Source organism: Quercus robur, chromosome 8 (assembly GCF_932294415.1).
Source record: "Quercus robur chromosome 8, dhQueRobu3.1, whole genome shotgun sequence".
NCBI lineage: Eukaryota > Viridiplantae > Streptophyta > Magnoliopsida > Fagales > Fagaceae > Quercus > Quercus robur.
This window is the reverse complement of record NC_065541.1, coordinates 8,821,785-8,834,163: the sequence shown is the minus strand read 5'-3', so window position 1 is coordinate 8,834,163 and position 12,379 is coordinate 8,821,785. Positions and strand designations below refer to the sequence as shown.

At 36.1% G+C, this 12,379-nt stretch overlaps 1 protein-coding gene across 1 annotated transcript; it reads left to right on the top strand.

Moving 5' to 3' along the window:
* The first annotated feature begins 3,533 nt into the window (after positions 1 to 3,533).
* On the top strand, positions 3,534 to 4,369 carry LOC126695810 (uncharacterized mitochondrial protein AtMg00810-like). The gene is made up of 2 exons (XM_050392621.1): positions 3,534 to 3,770; positions 3,968 to 4,369. The coding sequence occupies exons 1-2, from the start codon at positions 3,534 to 3,536 to the stop codon at positions 4,367 to 4,369; spliced, it is 639 nt and encodes a 212-aa protein (XP_050248578.1).
* Positions 4,370 to 12,379: the final 8,010 nt, after the last annotated feature.

Below are 12,379 nucleotides of genomic sequence, written 5' to 3'. Positions count from 1 at the left end.
TTTCCAGAAATCTCTTTTCTCTCTTCGTCTCTCTCTCTAAACTTTCTCTCTTTTGCTCTCTGTTCTTTCACTACTTCTCACAGAGTGTTTCACAGTGTGAACACCATTGTAGAATCTTTTCAACCTTAGTTAGATTCTTTTCATGGTATTAGAGCAGCAATCGATCCCAGCAACAATGGCAAAAAACACCTCAGTTTCACCTTCAACAATTGTGCCTTCAACCTCCACAACCATACCTTCAACTTCTACTTCTACCTCCATCAATCTCACAAATCAACCTTTGCTATTACTCTTAAATATGTCAAACATGATGACAGTTAAACTGGATTCTTCCAACTACATTGTTTGTAAGCATCAAATCTCCATGGTGTTAGAGACCTACTCCATGTTCGAGCTTCTTGATGAAGTTCCACTTGTTCCTGAGAAATTTCTCAAGGACTTCTTTGGTACCATTACTTCAGTGCTTAATCCAGATTATCTCATTTGGAAATCAAAGGAAAAAGCACTTTTTACTTTCATTAGCTCAACCCTCACTCCTTCAATTTTGGCCATAACTGTTGGATGTTCTTCAGCACAAGAAGTTTGGAAGGTGCTTGAAAATAGATTTTCCTCAATCTCAAGGTCACATGTGATAAACCTAAAGGGTGAGCTGCATAATGTGAGGAAAGGATCAAATTCTATGGATGCATATTTGCAGAAAATTAAGGTGATAAAAGACAAACTTATGGCAGTTGGTGTACTCTTGGATGATGAAGAGCTACTTCATGTAGCAATCAAAGGTCTTCTAAAAGAATTCAGTGCATTCAGGTCTGCAATCAAAACCAGAAGCACCAAATTAAGCTTTGATGAACTAGCAACTCTGTTAAATGCAGAAGAAGAATCATTGAATGAAGGAATAGAGATCAAAGACTCCACCTTTGCAATGGCAGTTAACACTGCACCAAGGTTTAACAATACAGGTGGTTATAATACTCACAACTAGTCTCATAATAGAGGGGGAGGAAGAAATAACAATGGAAGAGGTAGAGGCAGAGGTCCATCACCTAATCACTTCAATCAGTTTTCATTATCTCAATTCTCACAATCTCAAGGATCTTATACTAGACTAGAAAGGCCAATCTGCCAGATTTGTGGTAAGGCAGGTCATCTTGCCTTAGATTGTTACCACAGGATGGATTATGCCTATCAAGGCAAGCATCCACCCACAAAGCTAGCTGCAATGGCAACTTCCTCCAACTCAATGATAACTCAGGAGCAACCTTGGTTGGCAGACAGTGCAGCTACAGACCATGTTACCTTAAGCCTGAATCATTTGAGCTTCCCTAAGCCTTACACAGGTCAGGAACACCTCACAGTTGGTAATGGTCAGAATTTGCCTATTACTCACATAGGTAACTCTCTAATCCTTGCTTCAAATACTCCTATTCAATTTAGAAATGTTCTTAGGGTTCCCTCTATTGCTTCTAATCTTGCTTTAGTTCACAAAATTTGTCATGATAATAACTGTTGGTGTTACTTTGATGAAAACACCTTGCTCATTCAAGCCTTAACCATGGGGAAAACTCTTTACAAGGGCAAGAATGAAGGGGGAGTGTACTCCATCTATCCACACAAGGCCACTAACCTTTTGCTTCCTAATAAATTGTGCAATTCTGTTCAACTCACTTCTTCTAGTTGGCATCTGTGGCACAGCAGACTTGGCCATCCCAACTCTCAAATTCTTAAGCTTTTGTTACAAAATAATGGTTTGTTTTGTAATAATAGTGCTAATTTTGTCAATTCTTGTATTCACTGTTTTCATGGAAAAATGTACAAACTTCCTTTTCTTAGTTCAAGATTTGTAGCTAATTCCCCTTTTGAGCTTGTACATACTGATTTGTGGGGTCCTGTGCCTTTTAATTCAATAAATGGCTACAAATATTATGTCATTTTTGTTGATCATTTCACTTGTTTCACATGGCTATACTTACTTTCTACTAAATTTGAAGTTTACTCCAAATTTGTCATGTTTCATGGTATGGCTAAAACACAGTTCTCAACTAATATTAAAACTCTTAGATCAGATGGTGGGGGTGAATACACCTCCAAATCCTTTGAATCCTTCCTCACTTCCAATGGGATTAATCATCAAATCTCTTGCCCCTATACTCCTCAACAAAATGGCTTAGTTGAAAGCAAGCATAGACACCTAATTGAAACTACAATTACCCTTTTATCACAAGCTTCCTTACCTTCTTCCTACTGGTCCTTTGTTGTTCAATCAGCTATGACACTTATCAACTTACTTCCTACTGCTACATTAGGTTTTAGTTCTCCTTGGTATAAGCTCCATAGTCAACAATGTGATATCTCTTCACTTAAAATCTTTGGCTGTGCTTGCTACCCATTTCTTAGGCCATACACAAAACACAATTTGAATCATAGAACTAAAGAGTGTCTTTTCTTGGGCTATTCTACCATCTCTAAAGGTTACTTGTGTCTTGACCTACTCACTCATATTCTATACACTTGTAGACATGTTTTGTTCAATGAAGCCAAATTTCCCTTTCCCTCTACACCCTCTCCTACTTCATCCTCTCATCCTCCTAATCCTGATGTCTGGCTTTCTAATCTTCTCTATTTACACTCTTCTAATCAGCCTTCCATCCTAGGGTCATATTCCACTTCTACATCTCATCCCACAAATTCTAATCCTCCTCTTACATCTCACACTTCTTGTCAAATTCCCTTATTAGACACTTCCTAAACCTGTCAACCATCTGTTTCTATTCCTACCACTTCATCTCCATCTGTTAATACCACTCACTCCACACATTCATCTCCTCAAATTTCATCAATACCTACTCTTGCTATCATTGCACCTTCCTTTCCTACTGTCACTACACCTTCCCTTCGTACAGCCATTACTTCTGTCATTTCCCTTGTGAACATACATCCTATGACCACCAGATCAAAGAATGAGATCTCCAAGCCAAAATTGTGTTACAAGGCTGTGGTTGACTATACTCACACTGAGCCCCCCATCATACAAAATTGCTTGTAAATTTCCTCAATGGGTTAAGGCCATGGATGAGGAATTTTCTGCTTTACAAAGACAAAAAACTTGGACTCTTGTTCTTGCTGCTCCTGGTATTAATCTGGTGGGTTGTAAGTGGGTGTACAAGCTAAAATTGCATAGTGATGGCACCATTGCTCGTTACAAAGTAAGGTTGGTTGCCAAAGGCTTTCATCAACAGGCAGGTGTGGACTACTCTAAAACCTTTAGTCCAGTAGTGAAACTAGCTACAGTGAGGCTTGTGCTCTCCATTGCAGTCAGTTGTAAATGGCCTCTCAGACAAGTAGATGTCTCCAATGCCTTCCTCTATGGTTTTCTAGAGGAGGTGTATATGGAACAACCTCCAGGCTATGTGGATCAATAATTCCCTCATTACATTTGCAGATTGCATAAATCCTTGTATGGGTTAAAACAGGCCCTAAGGGCCTGGTTTGATTGATTTACATCTCAGCTATTGCATCTTGGATTTGAAGATTCCATGGCAAATTCTTCCTTATTTGTGTTTGACTCTCATCAGACCATCATTTATCTGCTGGTGTATGTTGATGATATTATCATCACAAGCAACTCTTCTTCACAAGTTTCTCATCTTGTCATTGCCCTCAGCAAGGCTTTTGAGCTCAAGGATCTGGGTGCTCTCTCTTATTTCTTAGGCATTCAAATTGTGCCTTCCAGATTTGGTCTTACTCTGTGCCAGTCCAAGTATGCTTCAGATGTGCTTTATAGATTCAGATGGAAAACTCTAAGTCTACAAAGACCCCTTGTTGCCCAAATGTCCATCTTACTCCTTTTGAAGGCCCTGTTTTACCTGATCCCACTGAGTATAGAAGCATGGTGGGTGCTCTCTAGTACTTAATCTACACACGTCCAGATTTGGCCTTTAGTATTCATCAACTCTGTCAGTTTATGCAGAATCCCACTTCTTCTCATTTGGAGGCAGCAAAACGTGTTCTTCATTATGAGAGGGGCACTTTACACTTTGGGATTCATCTTGCTCCTAGTCCACTTACCTTCTCTGCCTTCTCTGATGCAGATTGGGTTGGAGACCCCATTGACAGGAAGTCCACTACTGGAATGCTGGTTTTTCTTGGTTCAAACCCAATTTCTTGGTCTTCCAAGAAACAATCAACTGTTTCCTGTTCCTCCACAGAGGCAGAGTATCGTGTCTTGGCTTCCACAGCAATTGAGCTAGCTTGGCTATGCACTTTGTTTAAGGAACTTAGGCTGTTTCTTCCACACATCCCCATTCTGTGGTGTGATAGCAATTCTGCTATAGCTTTGGCCTCTAATCCAGTCTTTCATTCTACTATGTGAGGGGTTGTGTTCTTCGTAGCACTTTGGGGGTCAAATTCATCTCTGGCCGTGATAATTTTGTAGATATTTTCACCAAACCTTTACTTGGCCCTCATTTTCTGGTTTTACGTAGCAAACTTTTGGCTGACACTGCCTCGAGTTTGAGGGGGGATGTTAAGAGTACACACAGAAACAACTAGAACAATCAATGTTTTGATCAAATGGTTCAAATGTCCATTGGAATGCCCAATGGCTAGTTTCTCAATGGCGAGTCTAAATATGCAACGGTGTCGCTCTACTTAATACTGTGGTATAAATGTATTTAATGATACGCAACATTTAGGACTTATGTTATTAGTTGAAACGCTGTGTTTGGTCTTTATGCATTTAGTTCAATTGATACGTTGCGTTTTGTACATCATTAGATCAGTTTGTTGAGCAGTTAAGTGGTAGTTAGTTAGTTCCTGATTTCCCTCCACATTATATAGATCGGTTCCGTGATTTTAAGGATCTGATCTGGGAGTTACTGAGTCTCTGTAATCTATATATATTGTAAATCAAATGTAATACATAGTGAAGCATTTATTTTCTTCCAGAAATCTCTTTTCTCTCTTTGTCTCTCTCTCCCTAAACTTTCTCTCTTTTGCTCTTTGTTCTTTCACTTCTTCTTACAGAGTGTTTCATAGTGTGAACACCATTGTAGAATCTTTTCAACCTTAGTTAGATTCTTTTCACGGTTAAGAGATTTTGGCAAAGGTAGTGTGCGAAATTGATTTGGAAAAGGGTTTGTGAGTGGGATTGATTGGTAAAGCTTTTGCTAGGTATAATTTGTTTTCTTTTTATAATTGTTTATCTTTTTCCAATTCTTAATATGAGATTTCAATTTCTGTTTTTGGATTGCAATTCTTTGGAACAATTTTGGTGGATGGATTGATTGCTTTATATTTAATGGAATGCTTAATCTAGGAAGTAGGAGCTTTACTAAAGAAAGTAGAGATAAACATTTTAAAACAAATAACAATAAGACGTCTCTGGCTCTCAGCAACACTCTCGAAGGTTTGAAAAAATTTGAAGAAAAGCAAGCGATGCAATGAAGAAAGAAATTAAGCGAAAAAAATGGAGGAAAAGCAAAGATTGGATGTGCATATCAAGGTTACTCATAACAATATCATTGTTATTAATTTCTTTGCCAATGACATTCTCTTCTTAATTTTTTTTAATGCAATTATTTTCTTTTGAATTTGAAGCTTTAGATCTTGTCATAAAAGAAGAAGTTTCAAGATGATTTGCAAACATTTGATTTTGAGATATTGAGAAAGAGTTGTGTCTGGGCCAAAGTTTTTACAACAAAACCCTAACTATTAGATCTTTTTTCTCTTGTTTTTTAGTATAATTTTTTATTTTGAGAGGAGAGAGATATAAAAAGAGAGGAAAATTATATACTTACCCTTACTTTTAACAGAGGTGGGTAACGGAGCCCTAACAGAGGTAATCTCAAGTGGGCAAAATGTTAAATCATGGGTAAGTAAAGTGCAAACGGGCCAAACTACCAAGTGGGTTTACTGTAATTTTTCCTTTTGGTATAATTTTTTTTGGGGGGGGGGGGGGGAACATAAAATTAGACAACTATTTTCTGGATTACCATCTTCCTTTTTTTGAAGAATGAGTCAATAGCTCTAAATTTGCCCATGAACCTTGATTTTTTCAAATTAAATTATCACCCATTAAGTATAATAACTTAGGGTCTGTTTGGATTGCTCATAGCCCATATCTCAAAACTCATATCCCAAAACCCATAACTCAAACTCATAAACCATAACTCATATCTATATTCCCACAATAACTCAAATCTCTCTAAAATTTGTGTTTGGTTCCAAAATTGAGTTATATCTCTCACTCTTTAACTCTAATTTTTGGCAAAATGGTGGAGCCCACCCACCGTCACTACATAGAACGATAACATGGTCACACATTTTTCTGCTTTCCATGCCTATCACAAAACCCAGATCGAAACCCATAAGCCAAAAATCCCCTCCCACTTATGTCTTCTCCCCTCCCACGCTGCTAACAACACCATCATTATCCAAACCCAACAAGCAATTCACTGAAGACGGGTCTGAAACCCTTTGTTAAGCAAACCGGCCCATTCAATGCATTCAAAGACCAGTCCTTGGACTTGGTCGAGTTGTCAAGAATTGGCCCAATTGTTGAGACGAATCGGGCTTCAAAGGGAATAGAAAGATTCGGAGCCATGGTTGTGGGTTTGTGCTTGTGTGATTGATTAGTACCCATGTGTTTATGGGTTTGAGACATTGGTTTGACTTAACATTGGATGAAAATGGTGGAGTGGGTTTGAAGAAGAAAGAAAGAAAGAAGATGAAGAGAAAGAAAGAAAAAACTAGCAAGAAGAAGAGAGAGAGAAAAAAAAAACCATTGGTGGTGGAGTGGGTTTGAAGAAGAAAGAAAGAAAGAAATAAATTAAAAAACAAAAAAGAAAGAAAGAAAGAAGAAGAAGAAGAAAAAGGCCGTTGGTGGTGGAGTGGTCTAAAGAAGAAAGAATGAAAAAGAAAGAAAGAAAGAAAGAAAGAAGAAGAGAAAAAGCAAAGTGGTATGAATGACTTGATAGTGACAAGTCAAGAAAATGGGTCCTACAAACTTGATTTTTGTACAAATTTGCCACTATAACGCATATTCCATAATTTGAAAACATAAAAAATTTGCTTTTAGTTTTCATCATTCAAACTCAATTTTTTGAGTTTTGAGTGATGGAAACAACACTAAAATTTTTTTTGATTTTTAATTTTTGGTGCTTTGGTAATTGAGTGGGTATGGAAATGTAGAAACCAAGTTGTTTTTGAAAACAAATTTGTGGTTTATGAACAAGTTTACAAAAATTTGATCAGAATCTTTCATGAGTATTGGGCTCTAACTAAGTTAAGCTCTAATAACCATCTAGTTAGAAGAGATTTAAGCTAGACAAAGCCACCAAAAAATGCCTTCAAGTTGTACTGTGATGCGGCTATTGGGGATTCAAGCTTTGTTATAGCAGTCATTGTCAAAATTGGAGAGGGTTGCTGGTGTTGCAATCTCAAGAAAAGTAGACACCAACACCCCTATCCAAGCAAAAGCTGAGGCAATACTGTGGGTGGTGAAGTTAGCTTCCCAAGAAAATTTGGTAATGTGATTTTTAAAGAAAACTGCAAAAGCTGCATAGAGGCTCTAAGGGATGGTGGTGTTGCAGTTCCTTGGAGAATTAAGAACTTTGTTGCTGATGTGAGATTGCAATTTGGAAGATTCGCAAATGCTAGTTTTAGTTGGGTTAGCTGCGAAGTAAACAAAGCAGCACACTCTTTAGTTAGATGGCCTATGCTTAATTCCGTTTTTGGATCTTTTGATTTAGGGAATAGTCCTTTTGCTTTTGTAAATGTAATCTTGAAAGAGGCATGTCAGTAATTTTGTGGGCAGCCTCTTTGCTGTTTTGTTTTGGCCTGTTTTGGTCTTCAATAAAAAATTTTTGTTATCAAAAAAAAAAGAAAAAAAGAACAAACAACCATTCAAATTTCAATGCATCAAAAAATAATCTAATAAACTATAAAAAAATACATGTCATATTATTTTATCTATAAATTAACTAATAAAAAGTAGTATACTTTAATTAATTAGCTACATTTATATTTTATAATGTTATATGATATATCGAAATAAACATACTACATATGATAACTGATGTGTGAAAAGTCAAATGAAGAAAAAGAAGACGAAAAGAATAGAAAAGTAATTGCTTAACTTTCACGGCTACACACTACTTTTTGTAAAAAGAGAGTCATGTGGACCCGTGGGGGCACCTTCAATCTTTTTGCTTTTGTGCCGCTAGCCGTTGGTAAGCCATACAAGTGTTAAAATTATAAATTTTTTTACCATTTATTTGTGAGATAATTTTTTAAAATAATTTTGTGAGTTCATCTTAATATGCTATATAAGCAAATTTTATTAATGTTAAAGGACTAATTTGATACATTTATAATGTTTTGAGGATTAAAAATAAAATTTTCTACATCATTCATTTTTAATATAACTCGACAATAAGTTACTCTATTTTAAAAAAAAAAAAATTATCAATCAATTCGTGTATTTCTTCTTCAAAAAAGATAAGTAAAGAACAACAACTTAATCAAGTAGAGCATGAATTAAGAGGTGCAAGTACAACATCTTTTGTTGTCTTTTATACGCTAACAGAATCTACCCCCAACCAGTTCCTCGTCTCCTCACTTCTTCTGGTATATTGTGCAAGTTCACTGGTCACCTTCTTACTGAGATCATTAAGTCCTCTTGTGAATAGTCCACCAAGCATAGAAGGGGTTATTCCCCATCTTTGCTCGTAGAACATCACAATATGGGAAATATTCTGTTATTAGACTATCAAAGTGGGAGCTTATGCATGCAACTGTATCTTGAAAACTCCATCTAAAGATTCTAAACCAATTGCAATCATTTAGTAATATATATATATATATATATATATGGGTTGGGTTCAAATTACATCTAATATAATTTTAAGCAATGTTATACCACCCAATAACTTGTTATTGAATTAATATTTTGAAAATCTAACCGTTGAATTACATATTCTATTGTTCTTAATGTGCATGCCAATTTGCATATCAATCGGATGTTATTTACAATATTTGATGCATAAACTCATCTTTTATACATTATTTTAAACTACAAAAACTTGAATTTTAACAATTGATTGATGACATGACTATTAATCTTTGACCATTTTGAAATTTTGCAAGTATGGAGAATATATGAAGATAATGTAATTTAACAGTGGATTTGTTAATATTCGCATCCAATTAAAAAATATTGAGTGGTGTAACTTGAACCCAACTATATATATAAACTGAAGTATAACATTTATTGTTGCTACGCTCCAGTTGAGCCACATCAGCGTCCACATCAGCGTCCACATCATTATCTTTTTTCTTTCAAATTTTCCTATAATTATTTTTAACATCCATTTTTTTTTAATATTTACACTTCTCCAACTTTTCTTCCTCCCTTACATTTTCATTTCCCCACTACTTTTCTAATCTTTCTCCATCCCTTATCTTTTCATCTCTCCATTACCCTCTACATTAATATCATTTTTCTTTTTTCCCTTCATCTTCCTTTAATTTTGTCTCTTTTTATTTACACCCTCTTACTATAAATTTGTCACTATCTTTTCCATTCTATGCATAGTTTCCCCTCACAAAAAAAAAGGCTCTCTCTCTCTCTCTCAATTTTTTTTCTTGCATCTCTGCTTTAGGTTGATAAATTTTTATATTCTTAAAAACTCCACTTTGGGTTAATGCGATTTAGTTTTGTTTTCTAGATTGTTGTTGTTGTTGTTGTTTTTGTCTTTTTTTTTTTTTTGGTTCTCTTTGGTTGTTAAATGTTATCCTATTACATTATAAAAAATTAAATATATCATATAAAAATATAATATTATTCTATTACATAGCATGATTTGAATAATTTGGTATTTATTGTAATTTGATATTTATTCTATTACATAGCATGATTTTTTATAGTGCTTAATTTAGATGTTAAACTATGAGACTTTACTAATTTTTGTTTATTGTAAGGACCAAAAAATTTGGCGGCCCAAGTCCACTTAGAACAGTAAGTTGTACAGTTCAACCTTAGGCCAAATCAATAAATTTGTAAGAGAGGAAAACGAATAACAAGAGAGGGCTCTTCCCAAGGGTGAAAATAAGGAAGAAAGGGCTAATATTATAGAATGGATGAGCTAATGTCTCAGTACAAGCTTGCCCGAGGAGGCCAATGTTACATAGAAAATTGCACTGTTCACTTTCTTCTCTCAATGTTCTTCTTGTTTCTTTTCTCTTTTTTTGATACTTTTGTCAGGATCATTTTCTTTGAAAACCATCTTTTTTCTTATATACTTCTTCCTCTTTCACATCTTGACCTCCCATCTTTACCTAACAAATTTTTGCTCGTGACACTTGTCTCTTTAAACATATGAAGAAGGTGGTAGAAAGAGTTTGCTTAGCTGTGAATTACACTATTCAAGTTACTTCCTCATCAATGCAGCTGATAAAGTTATTGCCTGCCATTTAATACGGAGGCAATAGGTTACTCCAAACTAGAAACTTCCCCTACTCTCATTGATTCTCTCTCTCTTCAGACTATTCTTCCCACCTGAAGCGCTTTAGAGTCATTTGTCTCATCCCCTCCTCTCCTTGGGCGAATTTCCTCTTCGGGCATGTGATATCCCCATATCAGTACTACAACTCTTCAATTCCATCCTCAATCCTCGGGCACCCACATTTATTTTTTAATCCTTTGTGGTGGACAAAGTACTCTTAATAGTTGTATTAGAGGTACTTTATAATGCCATTTAATTGAATGGGCAACAAATTTTAGATTTTGTAATTTTATTTTAATTATTATTATTATTTTATAACAATATATATATATATATATATATATAGAAATTTAATTCTTAGATTTTGCTAATAATTGTTTATTTGATAATATGTTTTGGGTGGATGAAATTACAATTTCTGCAAAAAAAAAAAAAAAAAAAAAAAAAAAAAAAAAAACATTTATAGATTATCAAAACCAAATTGTTTTCCTAATTGGTCTAATTAATTATTATTAAGTTTTATTAATTTTTTTTAGTTATGTTTTTCGGTGTTTTGGATTGTAGGTAGAAAAAATAAGGTTTGAGAAAGTTTGTTTAAAACTAAAAGAATAATTTCCAAATTTTCTATTCTTTTTAATGATTCAAAAAATCTTATAAATAACTGTGGGGCCAGAGAATTTGTGACCTTGGCCCACTTTACATTAGGGCCCAAGGCTTGGGTCGAGGAGAACTATTGCCAAGGACGCATAATGAAAGTCCAAAAAAGGCCTAAGGATATGGCCGAGGATGATCTTCTGCTCGACACCCCATAGAGCCCCTAAAGGAAAGGATGAGCTCAGTGCAGGAGCATGCCAAGTGAAAAAGCTGCCAATACTGCAATAAAGAACTCTACGTCTGATAGAAAGTGGAGCTTACACGTAGACACTGGAAGGAGGACAAATGCGAGGATAAAAGGGAAAAAGAACCGGGGGGGAGGAGGGGGTCGTCTCCCAGACCAAAAAGTCCTAAAGAAGGAGAATAGTAAGAACACCAAGCTCCTCGGATGAGGTCTAAGGACAGGAACCACTCAGGTCACACCGGAAGAAGGCCTTGCTAGACATGCCCGGTTCACCCTCATGTAAATTTCCATAGAAACCACAACTGACCGTTGTCCGATGACCAAGGCATAGCTTTTCAAGCTCACGCTCTACAAATTATATTGTTTGGGCCCTTAAACGTACGAACCCAATATCATTTTGGGGTCGTTACAAATTGTGTCCTTACAATTGGTGCCGTCTGTGGGAAAAGGCTGGTGCGTTGGCACAAACGGTGGGTCGAACTCCTGTCAGCCCAGGGCATGCGAAAGCCCCTCCATTACTTCCACTGGCCTGGTGTTGTTTCCCTAATATAAAATCCTACTAGGGGCTATGCTTTGAAGCACTAGCGACAAGGGCAGTTCTAGGGGATTCCACCATTAGTTCGACGCCCCATGCCTTGGATGAAGGGCTAATCCTCGGTACTTAAAAGAAAAATTATGAGTTTTGGACAGAACCAAGGCAATGTATGGTCCTCGGACTCAAGCCTATGGGGAAACCAACTACTCAAAAAGAAAAATTATGAGTTTTGGATAGAACCAAGGCAATTTATGGTCCTCGGACTCAAGCCTATGGGGAAACCAACTACTCAAAAGAAAAATTATGAGTTTTGGACAGAACCAAGACAATGTATGGTTCTCGGACTCAAGCCTATGGGAAAACCAACTACTTAAAAGAAAAATTATGAGTGTTGGACATAACCAAGGCAATGTATGGTCCTCGGACTCAAGCCTATGGGGAAACCAACTACTTAAAAGAAAAATTATGAGTGTTGGACAGAACCAAGGCAATGTATGGTCCTCG

What these genes read in the sequence shown, in the direction of transcription:
- LOC126695810 (XM_050392621.1), top strand. Translation starts at nt 3,534, where the DNA reads ATGGCAAATTCTTCCTTATTTGTGTTTGACTCTCATCAGACCATCATT. An exon ending in AGTCCAAGTATGCTTCAGAT is followed by an intron (nt 3,771 to 3,967) that starts GTGCTTTATAGA and finishes CAGTTTATGCAG; the next exon opens with AATCCCACTTCTTCTCATTT.